We start from the raw sequence: 19,798 nt of genomic DNA, 5'->3' as shown, positions 1-19,798 counted from the left end.
AAACATATTACTTGACTTGGGGTGGTTTTAAGTTTATTAGTTTATTATAAAGTTTCGTCTCACTTTATGCTTGTATGAACACTTTATAATCACTTTAAACAAACTTAGAGATTTCCTTTTATTAGACTTATTGAGTTCTTAAAAGAGGTTGTCTTTATATAGTTATGAAACCATATCTTATTAAAATAAATGATATAAAGAACACTTCATTTACATTTAGTTCATATCCTAGAACAATTGTCTATAGGACAGTAAACCCCAACAGTCTCTCTTCATTTTCCTTTTCTTTCCTTATAAATGCGGTACCAAAAGGCTTTGTTAAGCCGAGCAGAAGTCTTCGTCAGGGGGATCCTATTTCACCTTATTTGTTTTTAATCTGTGTGGAAGGGCTATCAGCATTGATTACGAAATCTGAGAGTAACAGAGATTTTCATGGTATTCGGTTTAGCAATTTCGGGCCTATTATTTCTCATCTTTTCTCCGTAGATGATTCTGTTATCTTTTTTTAAGCTACTACAACGGAGTGTTCTGCTGTTCGGGGAATTTTATGTGAGTATGAATCGGCTTCTGGGCAACAAATAAATTTTAAAAAAACTGATCTCTTTCAGTAAAGGTGTGGGTAGCCAGAGTCGAACCAGGTGTGCAACATTATTAGGAGTGAGTGAGGTGCAGTGTTTTGAGAAGTATTTAGGGTTACCATCAGTTATTGGGAGATCTAAAAAATCAGTATTTAATTTCCTCAAAGAACGATTGTCGAAGAGAATTGGTGGATGGCATGAGAAGTACTTATCTCGTGGGGGTAAGGGAACATTGATAAAACCAGTGGCACATGCAGTTTCTCAATACATCATATGTTGTTTTTTGCTTCCAAAAACTTTTTATGATGATTTACAAAAAAAATTATGGCTGGATTTTGATGGAATCATGATTCTGGGAAAAAACAAATCCATTGGATCAGTTAGGAAAAATTGTGTTTATCAAAGGATGAAGGTGGTTTGGGTTTTAGAAATATTTATGCATTTAACCTTGCTCTTCACGCAAAACAGGTTTGGAGAATGATTAAATTTACTGATTCTATATGTGCTCAAGTCTTTAAACATAAGTATTTTCCAAGGGTGGGTATAATGGATGCCAATGTGGGTTATTGTGCAAGTCATATTTGGAGGAGTCTTTTAAAGGCTAGACAGGTTATTAATGATGGAAGCTGTTGGAGAATTGTTGAAGGTAGAACTGTTAATTTGTCACATTCACGTTGGATTCCTGATGTCATGTGTAATCGTCCACTCTATCTGTTGAATCACACTCCATCTTAAAGTGTTTCCTGTTTGATTGATTTTGATGGTTTTTGTTGGAAAAAATAATTTTTGTTTTTCTCCAGATGTTGTTGCAGCTATTTTGAAAATTCCTTTAAGTAAAAGACTTATTACTAATTCTTTATTTTGGGTTTTTTCTAAGAATGTGGAATATGTTGTGAAGTCGGATATAAAGTTGTTATTGGTGATTTGCGGGTCTCTTCTCCATTAGTTGCATCTTCTTTGGGTGCAAATGATTTTTGGCATTCCTTAAGGTTAAAGCACCTTCAAAGTTTATTCACAGTGTTTGGAATGCTGCTAAGAATGTTTTGCCATGTTTTGGAAATCTTTTGAAAAAATGTATTAATGTGTATAGTCGATGTTGCTTTTGTGGTAATCAAGTTGAATCTTTAATCCATCTCTCTAAGGAATGTCCAAGAACTAAGTCCTATTTGAGACAAGCGGATTTATTATATCCTATGTATAAGGATGCAAGTCTTTCTTGTCTGGAGTGGTTTGTTGCTGTTTCAAAATTATTATCACTGTTGGAGTTTGATAGGTTTTGTTGGCTTATTCATTTTATCTAGTTTAAAAGGAATCAGGTGGTACATGGAAAAGTGTTTTTCAGTGAAATTAAAATAATTGAAATTGTTTCATAATTAGTTCATGGTTTTACTTATCTGTCGGGGTGTCAAATGATGGATGAAAGTAGGGTTGTAATCGAACCGAGCTTTGACCTGCTCAAGGTCAGCTCGCTATAAAATTAATGAGCTCGAGCCCGAGCCGAGCTTGGTATAAAATCAATGAGTTCGAGCTCGAGCCGAGCCCGAGCCGAACTTCGAGCTTGTTTCGAGCCCAAAATCCTTTTTGGACTTGGTTCATTAAGAAAATTACCTAACTATAAATTGTTTTTGTGAGTAAATCATTAATTATATTTGTGAAGTTTGCTCGTAAACAACTCTTTAATTGTGTACATAAACAAGCTCACAAGCAAATTTCTTGAATAAATAAACAAATGAAATATTATTAAGTTTAGATAGTTGTGAACTAACACAAAAATATATAGTGTTCTACAAAACTAAAATTTGTTTATAAATGTTCTAATCGAGCCTACTCGCGAGCTTTCGAGCCGAGCTTTGGCCTGCTCAAGCTCGGCTCGTTTACGAACCGAGTCAGTAAATTGTGCTCACGAGCGGCTCGTTTACAAATCAAGCCAAGTCGAATCGAGCTTTTATCGAGCCGACCACCGAGCCGTTCATGAGTGGCTCGGCTCATAGTCATGGACTAAATGAGGTTATTGGGACTGGGAGTTTGGGAAGGACTGGAAAGGAATTAGTTGGAACAGATCACCAATGTGGGTTACAAAATTATGGCTTGCAGGTCAGAGATGTTAGGCAAATGGGTGGGGTTGCTACCGTTCGAATTAATCCATTGAGTGACATTGCTGCTGTTTCGTCCGAGTGGGTATATCCTCCAACAATTTTTTTTGGCAGGCGAGCAGAGCTTGCTTGGCATATTGAGCAGCAATGTTGGTTTGGTCTTCAAGGAAATATTGCAGGAATTTTTAATGGAGTTGATGTTGTTTCTACAAATTTAAGATGGCAGCCCCCTAATTTTAGCTTTCATAAGATTAGTTGCGACACGTCATTTTCGGTTAGATCGTCCCAGTGTTTTTTCGGAATGGTGGTTTAAGATTGCAATGGTTTGCTTTCAATGTCGGGAAGAGATTCGATTGGGTCCACTATTTCTGCATTACATGCGGAATTCGATATTATGGTCCTTAAGGGTGGTTCAGGATTGTGGATACCAATCCATTATGATTGCATCGGATCCAGTTTCTGCTATCAATTTACTAAAAGACAATCAAGTTTGTCTAACTAGCTAGGTGTTACCGGGTGATATTATTGAGGTTGCTCCCGCATTTTCCTTTATTAAGTTCATATATGAGAGGCGTCGAGCTAACGTTGTCGCATATAATTTAGCTGTTTGGGCTCGCTTTCTCTCTCATTTGGAAATTCTTATAGAAAATTTCTCTATTTGTGTTTCTTCTTTCTTTGTGTTTCTTCTTGTATTTTGAACGATATTGCTTATCTTGCTTCTGTTATAAAAAAAACCAATATTAAATTTTCGATATTCAAAAAATTTAAATATAAATTTTTATTTGAAATTTGGAAGTGCTATGAATATTGAAATTTTTATATTAAATTGTTAAAAAATTATTTATTAAGATAACTATTGAATTATCAATATTAAATTTTAGGATTATCTTATATACATTTATATTGTTAAGATTATTTTAGTAGTATAAAATATCTTTGTTAATACTGATATTTTTAAATATTAATATAATATAAACACATTTGGCATTAGGTAACAAATTTGTAGTCCATTCAGGAGTAAGGCGTAAAAATATCATAATGTTAACAACCAAAAGTAATTTTAATCCTAACGGTCACAATGGTACAATTTTACCCTCTAACATATACAAGTTTGACTAATCTTAACATTTGAAAGTTGGATCAATTTTCCATTCTTATTAACGAAACACTTATACAATCCGAAATCTCGTTATCTCTATAGTTGTGAGTGTTTGTAGTTATTGAATGATGACACACAAGTAGATTGAAGATAATGAGATTCATAACTTTGTAAAAATATATAATTTTAGTCATGGATAAAATTGATCTAATTCGCAAATATTAGCAATATAATTACGACATTAAGAGTAAAATTACTCTTGACATTAAAATTAGAAGATATTTTTACACATTACCCAATCAATATATTCAGGTGATGACAAAATAAAAATAATAACAATTTGGTGAAGGCCATTTAATTTATCATTCACTAATTAATGGTATCTAACCGATACAATTCGAGTTAGCTGAACCAATTTTTGAAATCAAAAGGCCACTACTCCAAAGACCAACTCAGAAAGAAAACACAAGATGAGAATCATTGTTACCTTAACCATAAATGTGCACCAACATCCCTCATATTCAGGCTACAAGAACACAAAGATACTTTCTTCTTTTTCGTATCCTGCCGATTAGTTAGTCTTTTTTTTTTGTAAGGAAAAAAGTAGAACAGAAGAACTACAAGCTACAGAACCTAGGGAGAGCACAGCCTAGGTTATCTTGATCCAAGATGCCTCTTACCCCAGGGGGAGGTTCATCAAAAAGGTGTAAACCTAGGGTTAGGGAGTAAGTATAATTGGCGAGCTAATCAGCGCTTCTGTTTCTTTCTCTATATCGATGTGCTGAATGGATACAACCCAATCTCTACGCAGGAGCTGTAAAATCGCCTGGAGCAGGTCCGAGTACTCAATGAAGTTGGCATTTCGGGAATTAATAGTCTCAACACAGACTTTGCTATCAACTTCCAGTTCCACTCTAGGCAGGCCTAAGTTCTAGGCCATAATGAGTCCATCATAACTCTCCAGAGCTCTGCTTCCACCACCGAACAAGTCCTAATTTTGCGCCCGAACCTATGAATCCAGCATATGTTGCTATCGCCGCAGCCCTGAAACTATCCCCTATGTTCGAGTCGTCAGTATTCAATTTAACCTATTATGGAGGAGGCCTAGACCAACTGATCAAGCATTCTTGACGACTAGGTTTGAGCTGATTATCATGGAGGCCCCACAAAAGGTTGTTGTCCGTTATGCTCTTAACTGTACACTTGATAGAATGTGCCACTGATCGGGAGGAGGTATTCGAATTCTGAAAAATGACAGTTCATATTCTTCTATATGTGCTAGCAAGCAATTCCAAACCAAACATTCCAATTTTTAGTATCGAAGTTAGTTTTGAAACAGAGGCATCGCTGGATCCATGAGTCCTCCTCAAGAGAGGTAAGTTTGGTGAAATCTCCAGGAGGAAAAACCTACAACCAAACCAGACGCACAAACGGACAATCCCGAAGGACATGCAGTGTTGATTTCAGGAAGAGATTGCAAACTTGGCAGCGATCTGAAGTAGACAAATGACGTCTAGCCCTTTCCTGGTTACTCGACAGCTTTCCCTTAGTTGTAATCCAAAGTAAGCAACGAATGTGTTGCGGCACCGGCCAGTTCCAGATAAAATCCCACATTGGGTTTGTGTCATTTAGGCCCTCCTCGACAATCATACCGTAGGCAGATTTAACCGAAAACTGACCATTGCCCGAACCCATCCAAAAACACTAATCCTTCCGCAAAGAGGAAGAAAGGGGAAGGGTCGCCGACATAAAATGGATGCAAGGTTCAAGTAAAACATGTTGAAATAGCTCCCACCGACAGGACCCATTGTAGTCCACAATCTCGGACACCTTGTAATTCAAAGTAGACTCACGTAATTATCTGATTGCTCGTAGCTTAAGGGGACCTAAGTCACCAATCCAATCGTTCGTCTAGAACATAGTATTGTTACTGTTGCCAATGGCCCATTTGATTCCCACAATCAAATCTTCTCTCTCTTTTACAATAGCCTTCCATGGAGATGACGTATTACTGCGAACCTGAGTTTGCTCCATCAGGACTTGAGTCTTATATTTAGCCGCAAGGATCTGCACCCAAAAAAGTTGCGGGTGAGCAATAAAGCTATATCCCAAGTCCATAATAAACATCACATTCATCATACGAGAACTTTTCACCCATATACCTGTTGAGAATTTGTGTTGATTGCCACAATTTAGCGGAAGCAATAATACAATTTTATTGAATTTATGAGGTTTACAAGAGGACACTCTCTAAAAACTTTCTAGAGTTACAATGAGATAAAACAAAAAATAGTACACTGGGTATTTCCCAAAAATACCCAAAATAATTATCTTTACTATTTTTATCTCTCCCCAAAATAATTAAACTACCCTCTAAATAAACTCTCAAAACTCACAAGACACAATTGTGTCTTCTCCCACTCTACATCATTCCTCCACTTGACTCCCTTTCTCTTTTTTTTTCAATGGTATCTCTTTGAGTTTAAGTCCTTGGCTTTTATAAGCCAAGGCACCTTCTTCTTCTCAATTAATTGTGCCAGCAAGAATGCTGGCACAATTAATTCCCTTATTGACCACCGAATTCGGTGGTCAATTCATTTTATTTTATTTATTTATTTTTTTTTTTTTTACAAACTGCAAAAACAATCCTTCATTGTTACAAATTACAAAAATAGTCCTTCATCAATTAGGACTTCACAACAATTCCTATTTTTTATTTAATCGTTTTAAATTAATAGTTAATTTTTTCAACAATCTTCCCCTTAACTATTAATTTAAAACTTTCAATTTTTTTTTTTCATCATCACCTCACAAACGGAGCACTTCTCTCCGCAAACAACTTCTCGGTGCACTTCTCACCGAATCAATGATGTACTTTCCCATCATCATCGGAGCACTTCTCTCCGCAAACAACTTCTCGGTGCACTTCTCACCGAATCAATTTGTTGATGCACTTCTCACCAACTTTCAACTGTTGAAGCACTTCTCTCCAAATCGATTTATTGATGCACTTCTCATCAACCTTCAACTATTGGAGCACTTCTCTCCAAATTAAGCAAATTCTTTTTCGTCAACATGATTTGCCACATTGACACTTTTTTTTCTGTTCATGCAATTCCATTGCACGTGCCCAAACTTCTTACACGAAACATTAAGGCTTCCCCTTGTTCATGTAATTCCTTTGCACGTGCTCAAACTTCTGTCTGCTTATTTTCTCCATTTTCTCACGCCCAATTCATTTGGTGTGTGACGGTAACATCAGCAGGAGCCCCAATATTGAACCATAGCTCTGATATCACTGTTGGGAATTTTTCTCGATTGCGACAATTTAGCGGAAGCGATAAAACAATTTTATTGAATTTATGAGGTTTACAAGAGGACACTCTCTAGAAACTTTCTAGAGTTACAATGAGATAAAACAAAAATAGTACACTCGGGTATTTCCCAAAAATACCCAAAATAATTATCTTTACTATTTTTATCTCTCCCCAAAATAATTAGATTACCCTCTAAATAAACTCTCAAAACTCACAAGGCACAATTGTGCCTTCTCCCACTCTACATCATTCCTCCACTTGACTCTCTTTCTCTCTTTTTTTCAATGGTATCTCTTTGAGTTTAAGTCCTTGGCTTTTATAAGCCAAGGCACCTTCTTCTTCTCAATTAATTGTGCCAGCAAGAATGCTGGCACAATTAATTCCCTTATTGACCACCGAATTCGGTGGTCAATTCATTTTATTTTTTTTATTTTTTTTTTTTTTACAAACTGCAAAAACAATCCTTCATTATTACAAATTACAAAAATAGTCCTTCATCAATTAGGACTTCACAACAATTCCCATTTTTTATTTAATCGTTTTAAATTAATAGTTAATTTTCTCAACAATAGCACCATTTTTTAAAAGCTTGCACACTTCCTCCCAACGAACAATGCTGATTTTGCGTTTCTCGCTCGTCGTTCCCCAAATAAAGCTACGGATCATCTTGTCGATCTTCAGACGTATATGGACAAGGAGGGGAACCATTTGCATTGAGTAGTACGGGATAGAAGCAAAAACTGTCTTAGCTAAGGAAACTCTCCCTGCAAGTGAACGAGTGTTTGCTGCCTGGGCAGTGAGCTTTCGACGAACGGTATCCAAAATATATTGATAGGTTCTCTTGTTAATCCTTGAATGGAGGAGAGGAACTCCCAGGTATTTACCAAGGTCAAGAGTTTGCCTGAAGGGAATGAAGGATTCCCAGGATCTCACAACAAGTTTGGGACGAAACATTCTTCGAGAAGAAATGTTGGATTTGAGATCACTCACCTTGTGCCCCGAGACCATGCTGAACTCATGAAGGATCTGTTGTAGGACCCTATCTTGGGAGGTTGAGGCTTTCGCAAAGAGCATAAGACCATCGGCGAAGAACAGATGGCTCAATGCAGGACCATTCCTCCTAAAAGTTAAAGGTTTCCAATTAAAGGAGTCACATTCTTTGGAGATCTTATTGGAAAGTCTTTCCATACACATGACAAAAATGTTAAGGAGATAGAGGGTCTCCTTGTCGGATTCCGCGGGTTGGAAAAATAGTCTCAGTCATGCCCCCCCATTCCACAACACCTGTAGAGAACTAAAAAAGACACAAAATATTATAAGTTTGATGAGGTTAAAAGGAAGACCAACCTCTTGGAGGGTGTCCTCAATGAAGTCCCAAAAGAGTCTGTTATAGGCTTTTTCCTAATCAACTTTTATTGTCATCCAACCAGACTTCCCCACTTTTTGTCTCATTGAGTGAATAGCTCCCTGAGCAATAATAATATTATCCATTATATTTCTTCTTGCAATGAAGCTCATTTGGTAAGAGAGGACCAGCTTGGGCATTAGGGGTTTAAGTCTATTAGCAAACAACTTCGTTATGATTTTGTAGAGGATGTTGCAGAGGCTAATAGGTCTAAGATCACTGAAGGTTTTAGGGTTGGGGACCTTCGGAATCAGCACAAGGAGAGTCTTGTTTAACTCGGTTTCAAAAAAGCCGTGCAGGAAAGCAGTCTGGACAAACGAACACACTAAAAGCCCAACACAATCCAGTGTTTCTGGTCGAACCCAGATTGAATTCTGTCAATCCCAAGAGATTTCTAGGGTTGCATGTCAAAGAGAGCATGTTTAACCTCGAGCTGTGAAATGGGGGCCATCAAAGAATCCACCTCACTACTTGGAAGAGGAGGCAAGCCCCCAATATGGGGATAGGGAGGTAGAGGGGTCTGTCATCAGAGAATAAGTTCCTGTAGAACCCGACTGCATCCTCCTTAAGTTCTTACTCCTCCGTACACCAAGAAGAACCATTAATCTTCAGCCCACCGATGTTATTTCGCCTCCTTGGAACTATGGGCTTATGGAAATGGGGAGGTTTTCTGATCCCCATCTTGGATCCACTTACATCGAGATTTTTGGTGCCAGAGATCTTCTTCTTGTTTGAGTGTTGCTTCCAAATCCTACAGCATTTGCATTTCATTGGCAATTAAGGTTGGTGAAAAGAATGCCTCCAACGCCAATTGAATCCCCTAAAGGCGGCGGAGGAGGCTTTTCTTCTTACTCACAATGTGGCATTCCAAACCTTAAACTGCCTAATAAGATTTTGCACATTGCACCCAAGAGTATCGAGCAGATTCCACACAATCTCCACAAACCGCATATAATCTGGGTGTTCCAACCAAGCTCTAAGGAAGCGGAACGGTTGGGCTGAGGATTTGGCCATACCATTAGAGGAAACCGAGATGAGGAGGGGTCGGTGATGATGATCAGACTTAATACGCGCAATGTGTTGATAGTAGTATTAGGGAAGAAATTCAGCCAATTCCCATTACACACTGCCCTGTCAAGCCGTTCAAAAATGAGTACCCTTCTCCAGGTAAAGTAAGGACCCACATACCCCAATATGAAGCTCCGATGTGTTCATGACCTCCTAGAAGTAAGGGCAGCACCCTCTACCTGTATAAGACCGTCTCCTTTGTCCTCCGGACTCAATATGGCGTTGAAGTCCCATGCTATAATCCAGCGCCCATGAACTTGCGCACCAAGCTCACTTAACCCTTTCCACAAAAATTTCCTCCTTCACGGATGTGGGCTACTGATAGGGGGTCAAAAACCCCTATCTTTGGGCACGCTTTTTAGCGTAGTTTTGCGAATAAGCGAGCAATTCTCGCATTTATATGCCTTTGTGTGAGTTAGTTAGAAATTGTATATTTTCTATTTACTTTTCGTTGTTTAGGCTCGTTTTCTGATTATTTTAGGCAAATATGTCCAAATTAGCATGTACGTTACGTTTCAATTATCTTTTATGGCTAATTGGTCCGCCAAAAGTCGCACCAAACGGAGTATTTACTCAAAACAAGCGATTGGCGGGTCAATTTAGCCTCGGAACTAATGTTATTTGGAGTTTACGTGCGTGTGCAGGTTAAAACAGGAACGAGTTCGGGCGAAAATTGCGTTTCGGGACATCCGACAGTCACACAAGACGTTTTGGGCACTCCCGCTCGTCGAAACTGACCTTTTTGGGCCAGATCGGCGAGCTGACCTGCGACTGATTCCCGACCCCATGACACCACGATCTGTCCCCACTATTTCCACCTGCAAAAGGAAACGAATTGGGTTAGAATCGGGGCCCGAACCGCGACTATAAATAGGACCATTGTTTCAATTGTAAATCATCTTTCATTATTGTAATTTTCCTTAACTTTCACCCTTGAAGAATCCTCTCCACCTCCTTAGCTTTAAAATTTGTGGAAAAATACCTAGAAGAGCTGCCAAGACGAGAAAGGGGTTACTCACTGGTGGTTTCCGTTTCCGCTTCCTGTCCTTTCCCCGCCTGAACCAACACATTGTGGAAAGATTCCAAAATGATGTCTTTTGCCCGGTTAGTACTGACAATGTTTGACAATCCTTTACCTTTCTTAACTTTAAGGGATAAGGTACTAAAATAGGCTTAAGGTTTTTGAGGAAGTACCAATTTAGGCTCAACGTTCAAAATAGCACCAATATAGACTTAACGTTTACAACATAATATCAATTTAGGCTTAACGTTTATAATATAGCATCAATTTACACCTCACGTACAAAACAGCACCAATATATGCTTAACGTTTACAAAATAATGCTAATTTAAGCTTAACATTTACAAAATATATAAAATTTAAGCTAAACGTCATAATTAAATTAATCATATTATATTCTTTCCATATTAACTTTATATGTTATTTTTTTATTTAGTTTTATATTCTTATTTATTATAATACAATTAATTAGTATTCTTACCTATTAAGATCTTATATTTATTTTTCAATCACTTTAACTAGTGTTTCAATACTGACATGTATTTTGGATTTTAATTAATGAATTTTTAGCAAGCAAAACATCGACAATTAGACAAAAATAGTCAAAATAAATAGATAAGGGTCCACTTGTTTATTTAGGGCAAATATTGCCCCGAACATATAAAACATACAAAAATTGATTGACCTACTGAATTTTTAAAGTTTCTCGATAATTTTTTTAATTGATATAAAATGTCAAGTTAGCCTCCTGAATTTATATAAAATATAATTAATTAACCATTTAGTTGTAAAAACAAATATACGGCTTTAATAGGAAAGAATACTAATTAATTGTATTATAATAAATAAGAAAATAGAACTAAATAAAAAGATAACATATAAAATTAATAGGAAAAGAATATAATATGGTTAATTTAATTGTGACGTTTAGCTTAAATTGGATATATTTTATAAACGTTAAGCTTAAATTCGTATTATTTTGTAAACATTAAGCCTATATTGGTGTTATTTTGTACGTTGGGCCTAAATTGATGCTATATTGTAAACGTTGAGCCTAAATTGATATTATATTGTAAACGTTAAGTCTATATTGATACTTCCTCAAAAACCTTAAACCTATTTTGGTACCTTATCCCTAACTTTAATTGTTTTATGTAGGTTTTTGGAGAATGAGAGGCCATTGGGTGATTTTTCATTCGACCCGTGAGGATGGTCTAGGGCGTTCTCATTATTGGGTCCAGTTCGCATATCTGGGTAGTGGGCTACATGGGCTAGCTGACCATCCCTAATAATTGAGATCGTGTGTTTGGTTGGGTTAAGGGTTGGTGAATTGGTGGAGAAGGGAGTCAGTGGAAGCCTAGTCTGTAGATTAGCCTTATTCATCAAGCTATTGGGAAGTGGATCTTTCATTTTAGGCTCATGGATGGGTTTCATGTAGGGCCAGTCCCCCCTGCTTTTTCCTGCCACCCTTGTCCATATTAGAGAGCCATTTTGTTTTATCTGTTGCATTGTCCTTGGGAGCTACTGCCGCATTAAATGTTCCTCTGGTCCCTATGTTCTCCTTGTTCTCCTGTTTTAAAGAGGCAAAACGTGGCCCATTCTGAATTTTGAGCTTGTCAGTCGTAGGTATGGATCCAAAGCTACTTGTTGGTTTCCTATGAGGAGTCTAACGTCTTGCCCTTCGAGCTACATGCATCTATGGCCTGTATCATGTACCAGCCTCAGAATTGGGACTATCCAACAGAAATCAGCAACAGTCTCAACTGTGAGAGGTTGGTTGAATGTCGAAAGGGGACTCATCGAACTTACCGGAGCTGCGCTTGAAGTTGGTACTTTAACCTTTGGGATTGATGGGCATGCTGCTTATACATGTCAGTAATACCCACAGTGGAAGCAAATTGAAGGAAGTCCCTCATACTCAATTCTCTAGATTCTGCCATCCAAAACAATGCATGGGAGGAAGGGTTTGGTGAGGTTTAACCCAACTACGAATCTAGCGTACTTCGCACGTTCATAAGATGAGTTTTGATAAACTTTGTGGACTTTCCCAATTGCACTTGTTATCCTCTCCAAAATTCATTTATGGTACATGTGGGTAGAGAGATTGGGCATGCGAATCCAAGCTACCACCGCTCCGAGTGTGTTAGATTCCAGGTTGAAAGCTAGTGACTAAGGTTGTATTGTGAGATAGTGCCCAAAAATTACCCAAGGACCCAAAGTAGAGCATTTAAGTAGTCCTCGACGAAATCAACTCTCATTAAACAGTAGTTATTCCCCACATCAACCAGATGGAAACAACCTTAGGGTCTCCGAAGCTTCATAAGGTGGAAGCTAAGGTGGAAGATGAGGCTTTTGTATCCAATATTCCTCCCCATTAGTCGGTGTATGGCTGTGTTCTTCATTTTCTCAGCAAGGAGCTCCTGGGCACGAGCTAAGGATATCTTAGGAACCTTGTCACTATTGTCTATGAGAATGTCTCCCATTTCCACTTCCCATTCTCTATCATGTTTCTCTTCAAAACCAGTTTTCAATGTTCGCTAGCTTTTCCTTGTAGGTAGCGATTTTGCTGCCAAGTGGTGCCCTAGTTTGTGAGCTTTCCTCTATAGGATCTCCATCAAAGATACTCTGGTTATCTAGGATCACGGCATCGTTGTAAATTCCTTGGGAAGGCCATCGCCAGTATCTACCATAGGGAGGGACTGATGCAGAATTCCTCTTTCTAGACTTCTCTTTAACTTCTCCTTTTCACAGCCGATTAGTTAGTCTAGTAACCTTAGGAAAACGTGAAAAACAAATATCTCACTCTCTAATTGGAGTAATGCATGAACTTTGATTGACAAGGCAAGCAGCAAAATCACATCATATTATAGTTAAACCGATTCTTCAAATGAAATATAATACTGCTTCATTAGCTACACTGCAACTGTTGAACAAAAGGCAACACAAATTAATAATTTGAAAACACAGCGCATCCTACCCTTTATTCTCTAGACAATCAGAAAGACAGGGAGGCACCCATAGCCCCCTATTGTTTTTCACCTTCATGGCCATTTGGGCTCCAAATTTACCCACTAGCATGCATTACTAAGTAGTACCAAGTCATTCCTAAGGTGCTCGGTTGGGCATGCCCCGGCCTCTACCCCTGCCAGCATACCCATAACCATATCCGTATCCCCTTCCATAATAACCTCCACGAGAACGTCCACCACCACGTGGAGGCCCACGACCACCTCGACCTCCTCGGTACCTTGGAAAATCACCAAATGTCTAATATAGACAAACATAATTTGTTAAATGAAGTGTAATATCTTAGCGATGTTCATAAAGCAGAATATATATATATATATATATAAATAAATAAATAAATAAAATATATATACCTCTGTGTCTATTTTCATTTGCTCTGAAAATTTGGGCCTCCCGTTTTGAGAGTTGTGATCAAGTGCATTGCAGGAGAGAGTATCAAAAAAGTCGTCCTTGTTATAAACAGGCTGCAGCAACAAAAGCAATATCAGAACATAATAGGCAGTCATAAATTGAAAAGTTTTCTTTTGTCAATATTTCATTTAGCTGGAGTGGTTGAAAACCATCACCACCTTAACTTCAACCTTAGTTAATTCGTCATCTTCTTCATCTTGTAAATCATCTTCATCACTGGCCATACCATCTTCTTTGTCCTTCGCAAGTGATCTATTACTCTTACCAAGATGACCCCATACTTCATCCTTATTGAATTTCTCATTCATTGCAGTAAAATCAAAGTCCTCGGTAAATTTTGTCACATTACGTGAGCTCTGCACAGGAACATGTTTTGAAATCAATATTTTAAAACTGCCAATCACTACTAACATTTACAGACTCAACATGCAGAGCAAAAATAGTTCCATAAAGATTGACTGAATATGCCAAACACCACCCAATAAATTGCATATAATTCAGAAAACTACAAGGTAATGTTGCATATTAAGACATACTATTAGATAAAGCTGAATAATGTATATCCAGGGGCGCAAAAGACAACCATTAATCAATGACTAATTGAACAGAAGCAATTTTCCCAACTAAATCCTCCAGCAATATGTTAAAATCCCAATACGCAGGCACCCCACACAATTTCACTGAATAAAGAAACTCATGAAACTCTCTCCAACAAAATCATAAAAATTTGCATATGAACTTTTTGGATACTTTATTGTTTAATTTAATAAAACTATAACATTTTTCTGAAAAGAAAAATAGGCATTACCCCGGATCCTCTTCCTCTGTCACGCCCTCTGTAACCTTGACGAGAATGGAAAGGAGCACCATTAGGCTAGGATACAGAAAAAACACATTGTTAGTCCTTAAAAATATCCTTAAGCAATAATGTCTAACTACTCGAAAGAAAACTTGTGTCAACAGACAGTCAGGTACTCCACCAACATGCCATGGCTGGTTGGCCAAAAAAAAAAAACCTTAGCATATATTGACGCACCATGTCCTCAGGAAATTTTTTCTCATTTTACAATTGGAAAAAGGGGTTAAAATCCATTAGAACAACAATCATATCAAAACATGCAATGTATGCATTTCTGGGTGAATCCTGATCGAGAAAGGGAGGGAAAGGCAATAAAGTAAAAATCTAAAATGGGGATCACAAAATTTCTTGTAGTGACAGTTATATAGCAGAGCACGTAACATGTTTATTTTATGCTTTGGGACAAAATTCAAGATGACATGTCATTGAAAAATAAACACAAATAGCAGTTAAATAAAGATAAAACCAATATTCAGCCAATATTTGAAATCAATAGCCAAAAAAATAAAGGAGAAGGGCAAGAGCAGCCAGAAAATCACGTTTACATGTAAGAAACTAATCATACAATAATTTCAAGTTGAACATTAATTTTGCCACATCAATAGAACACTTTGAACTTTCCCAAAGCAACATGCATACTCAGAAACTCCCATATCATGCAAGTAGTTCCAAAAAGTGCAAAAAAAAAAAAAAAAAAAAAAAAAAAAAAAAACTGCAGGACTATATTTTTGTGTGGAGACCAACCTTATGACTTGACCGTGAGGAAACAGGCAATGGGAGTATTGGTGGCTGAGCTTCTGTAACAACTGGTACTGGTGGTTCTGTTGAAGAAGTTGATGATACTTGAACAACTTCCACATCCTTGTGAATTGTTTGCACAGGTTGTGATGAAGGGATTGTGTTGTGTCCAGAATGCAATAGTTGACCTGGGGTTACTAAAGAAGGCGTAGGTGTTTCTGCGCGAAGAGAATTAGATGCCATGATTGAAGAACTAGATTGTCCACTGTTTTGATGATGCATAGTTGGACCTGGTATAGCATTAGGCTTGCTAGAGATTGGTGGTATAATGGACATCAAGTCTGGACCAGATGAAACCAAGGGAGATAGTGTTGGCAAGCTCACACTTAAATTAGCTGCAGGAAGAGCAGAACTAGGTGCCTTGTTAGGAAGCAAGCTTGGTAATGTTTCAGAAGCAAGAGAAGCTGAGGGAACTTGGGGTAAAGTTGATGGTGATGAGGAAGTGGGTGCCAAATTCAGGTTAGTATTACTGGCAGAAAGCAGAGGAGATGGAATATCCGGCAAGGAAACTGGCAGATTTGAGGCTGGCAAGTTTGAAGTCTGCAAGTTTGAGGCTCCAGTGGGTAAAGGATTATAATTGGGATACTGCATCGGCTGTTGCATGGTTTGCTGCATGGGTTGCTGCATGGAAGGAGGCATTGACAGCCCAGGAGGTGGTCGAAGCAGAGATTGCTGGTGCAATTGAGGAAGCCCATTTGGAGCATAATATCCTTGCCAATACATTGGCATAGCAAGCCCACTACCATTTGCACTAGGGGGAGGAGGTGAAGCTCCCCATGTTCCCAAATTTCCACCAGGTTGATATAAAGGCAGGCCACCTTGGAAATTAGAACCAGGTATTCCAATTTGTGCACTATGAGAACCAATATCACTCAATGACCCACTAACAGCAGGTGGTAAGTTTGCAGAAGTAGAAACGGGGCGAGGATAGTGAGACTACATAAGAGATGAGAATTTTTAGAGTGCAGTTAATGATAATGGGTCAACTTGAATTATATATCAAGTAACTAAAACTTATATTACCTGTATAATAGCTGGATCATTATTTATAGGTGGTGCAGGCTGAACAGGGGGAGAAGACTTAACCTGCAAGTCCTGCAAACACAGAAAACAAGAAATTCAGGGTTTTGCAGAGCATGTACAATGAAATCAGAGATTGCCTAACTATGCAAATTAGGACTTAGCATAAGCTTCAACAGTTAGGCCATCAAGTTTCAGATAATACATATAATAACCTACATGAGTATCACGCTAATCCGAGTCTCGCCACATTAAACAACAAAACTAACAACAACTTTAAAGGGAGTTATTTTCCTTCTTGTGGGGCAGGGAGCTGAGAAATGCTTCATACAAATTTTTAGAGTTAATTTGGAACAAAATAGGGTATAGACTAATTAAACACAATATGGTTGAATGAGTGGCTTCCATAGTCATTGCAGATGGGCGTGTTGCTGTGTCTGAGCAACATGAGGCACACTGAAGAAAAATAGCATATAAAATCAAAAATAACAACTAACATTTCAAAAGTGCAACAAATAGTCAAATACTAAACCATATCCAGTTATCCATAATCTTAATCATAAAATGAATGAAATAAACTCCAAATTAACTACTAACTCTTCCATAATCATAGTTCATAATAAAAAAAATTCTGAACCTAAAGACTAAAGTTCAACCAAACCCCAAGTCAATTAACTAATAGTCTAATAGCTACTTTTTAATCATAAAATGAATGAAATAAACTCCAAATTAACTACTAACTCTTCCATAATCATAGTTCATAATAAAAAAAATTCTGAACCTAAAGACTAAAGTTCAACCAAACCCCAAGTCAATTAACTAATAGTCTAATAGCTACTTTTCATCGAAGTCTCCATTTGCAATATCTCTAAACTCTTCGAAATGGAGTGGCACTTTTTTGTCTTCTTCTTTGCGATATTTCTGCCGTCCAAATCTTCTTCCCTTTTTTACTTATTTATTTTTGTTCTAATTTAATTTCAGCTGAGATCATATAGATAGTAAAGGACTGAGTTTAAAACATCATATTTTCAACTTGGACTAAAAAACAATGCAGCTTCTAAATTTGCACCAAGGCATTCCTCAGGCAAGGGGTGTGCCTCGTGAACAGAACCCGCCTTTTGGCTTCTCCGGCAACATGCCTGGGGCCGAATTCATTTTGAGCCTGGGCGCGCCTTTGATAACTATGGTGACTGTAAGTTGGAGAAAACCAAGTAGAAGAAAAGTTTTAAGAGAAAAAAATGAACTGTTAAGTTGAAAAATATCCAAGACGGGATATCGCATTCTCTCTAAATATTAAATGGTAGTAAGAGTCTTGAAATCTTCAACTTCAGCTGTTCAGACACACAAGGTAGAAGACAACCAATGAAGATGAGCACCCAAAGTTTGATTCAGATCAAAGGAATTTCTTGAAATAATTTAGTTTCCAAGATCCTGAGATTCCTTCAACACATTCTAAGAGATGCCAAATTTAGAAGATCTACTACAACCATCATAATAATACCAGCCAATATAAACCATGGACAGCTCCCAACATCAATGAAAGGGACAATCATACTACAGTGTTTGAACTAATTAAAGGAGAACACCAAGTTGTGCAACTCAATTTAAGGCCAAAAACAATAGGACCTGATCAATTAAACTATCATCACCAACAGAAAAGCCAGCTTATGCTTCCGCTTTATAGTGAAGTTAGTTCACAAAAAGTAAGATATATAACTTATATTTACATAGATGTATACCAGACGCCCTTTTTTATCGCATCCAAGGTAGCAATTTTGACAAGTTTTGAACTTCATTGATAGTTTTCAAATGATAACTACTGGAGCGTGTTTAGTAGCTAATAGCAATTCATGAATAAATGATACCTTGATGTCACTTCCACGGAAAAGTATGTACTCATAAACTTTGTCACTAGGTGGGATTTGCGGACCATCTTTCTTCCGCCCTTCTGTTCCAAATGATCGCACTGCCAACACAGAAAAGCAACTGGCTAAATATATTATACAGTTGAAGGTAAATAGATGATGAAGTCATGTGAACAGCCACCAAAACATATCATATCAGACAGTAGACTTAAATACTAAAATCATTTAAATAGATATTGTCTATGATGTAAACCTTTGCTCTGTATCTGAAATACACCATTCTGAAAACGTAAAAAATGCTTCAAAGTAAGATTTATATTCATTTCCACCTCTAATTATTTGAACAGCTAAACAAACAAGCAAATGCAGTATTAGTATAACTATGCTAAGAGTATAAAACCATCAAACTGGATTTATACAATCGCACGCATTTCAACAATGGAAGCCCAAATCATGTTGAAGCAAAAAGGACAGTTAAATGAAATATCCAGAAAAGATAAACAAGTCAATTACAGGTAACAAAAGGACTAGAATATTGAAAATACGAAATCGAAATACCGCAAAACCAAATGGAATAAAAAAAATTAGGGCGAGGGAATGGTACCGTTTTTCAATCCAATACTGGACTCATCTGTGTTAATATTGTAGAGGACGCCTTCATATCTGATCTCGCTCTTAGAAGTCAAGCTTATCAAGCTCCCAATGTAGGAATCGGCTGTCGAATTGGATCTCGAAGTCGACGCCGTATTGTTAGTATTATCCGTAGCCATAACCGAAATTTTCTGTTTACTCCAATCTTAATCTACACCTACAGAGAAAAAAGCATATGTCGAAAGAGAGATCAAGGTAGAAACGACCAGAAACTGAAGTCTGAAGCCAGAGAGAGGAGGAAAAAGGGGAGCTAGGGTTTAGGTTATCTTTGCGATTACAGGTTCCTGTTTGCGGAAACCGACCATCTCTAATAATATCTCTGAAGCTTTTCGTAGCGGTATTTGGTAATTTCACTTTCGCTTATAATGGCTAACCAATGAGGGACAGCCACTTGGACTGACTTGGACTTTGTGGTCTTTTCAGTGGAATATGAGGAGAAGTTCGGTCATGAGCGGATTTAGGGATTTTGCCCCATTTGGGTCCGATTGAGGATTGAATTCTTAATCGGATCTGGATTTATTAACGGGTCAAATACATAAATATCATAATTAAATATAAAATTACAACTAGGGTTAAATGCGAACCT

General features: G+C 37.6%; 1 protein-coding gene and 1 long non-coding RNA gene across 3 annotated transcripts; both read right to left on the bottom strand.

Moving 5' to 3' along the window:
* Positions 1–4,230: 4,230 nt before the first annotated feature.
* On the bottom strand, positions 4,231–8,046 carry LOC136234519 (uncharacterized). Its single transcript, XR_010691398.1, has 2 exons — positions 5,933–8,046; positions 4,231–5,837 (listed from the first exon to the last, which is right to left on the bottom strand). It is a non-coding gene; the product is annotated as an uncharacterized lncRNA (long non-coding RNA).
* Positions 8,047–13,460: 5,414 nt separating this feature from the next.
* LOC136234493 (protein decapping 5) lies at positions 13,461–19,532 on the bottom strand. Of its 2 annotated transcripts, none has more exons than XM_066024119.1 (8): positions 19,166–19,532; positions 18,562–18,662; positions 16,700–16,771; positions 15,623–16,612; positions 14,828–14,893; positions 14,178–14,375; positions 13,962–14,072; positions 13,461–13,848 (listed from the first exon to the last, which is right to left on the bottom strand). In XM_066024119.1, the coding sequence occupies exons 1-8, from the start codon at positions 19,329–19,331 to the stop codon at positions 13,687–13,689; spliced, it is 1,866 nt and encodes a 621-aa protein (XP_065880191.1). In that variant the 5' UTR covers positions 19,332–19,532; the 3' UTR covers positions 13,461–13,686. The 2 variants fall into 2 exon arrangements, with proteins under 2 accessions (XP_065880191.1, XP_065880192.1); XM_066024120.1 differs by having other exon boundaries at positions 14,190–14,375; positions 19,166–19,530.
* Positions 19,533–19,798: the final 266 nt, after the last annotated feature.

The sequence above is a fragment of the Euphorbia lathyris genome, chromosome 1 (genome assembly GCF_963576675.1).
Source record: "Euphorbia lathyris chromosome 1, ddEupLath1.1, whole genome shotgun sequence".
Lineage (NCBI taxonomy): Eukaryota > Viridiplantae > Streptophyta > Magnoliopsida > Malpighiales > Euphorbiaceae > Euphorbia > Euphorbia lathyris.
The sequence above is the reverse complement of the archived record's forward strand: the minus strand, read 5'-3'. Positions and strand labels throughout refer to the sequence as shown.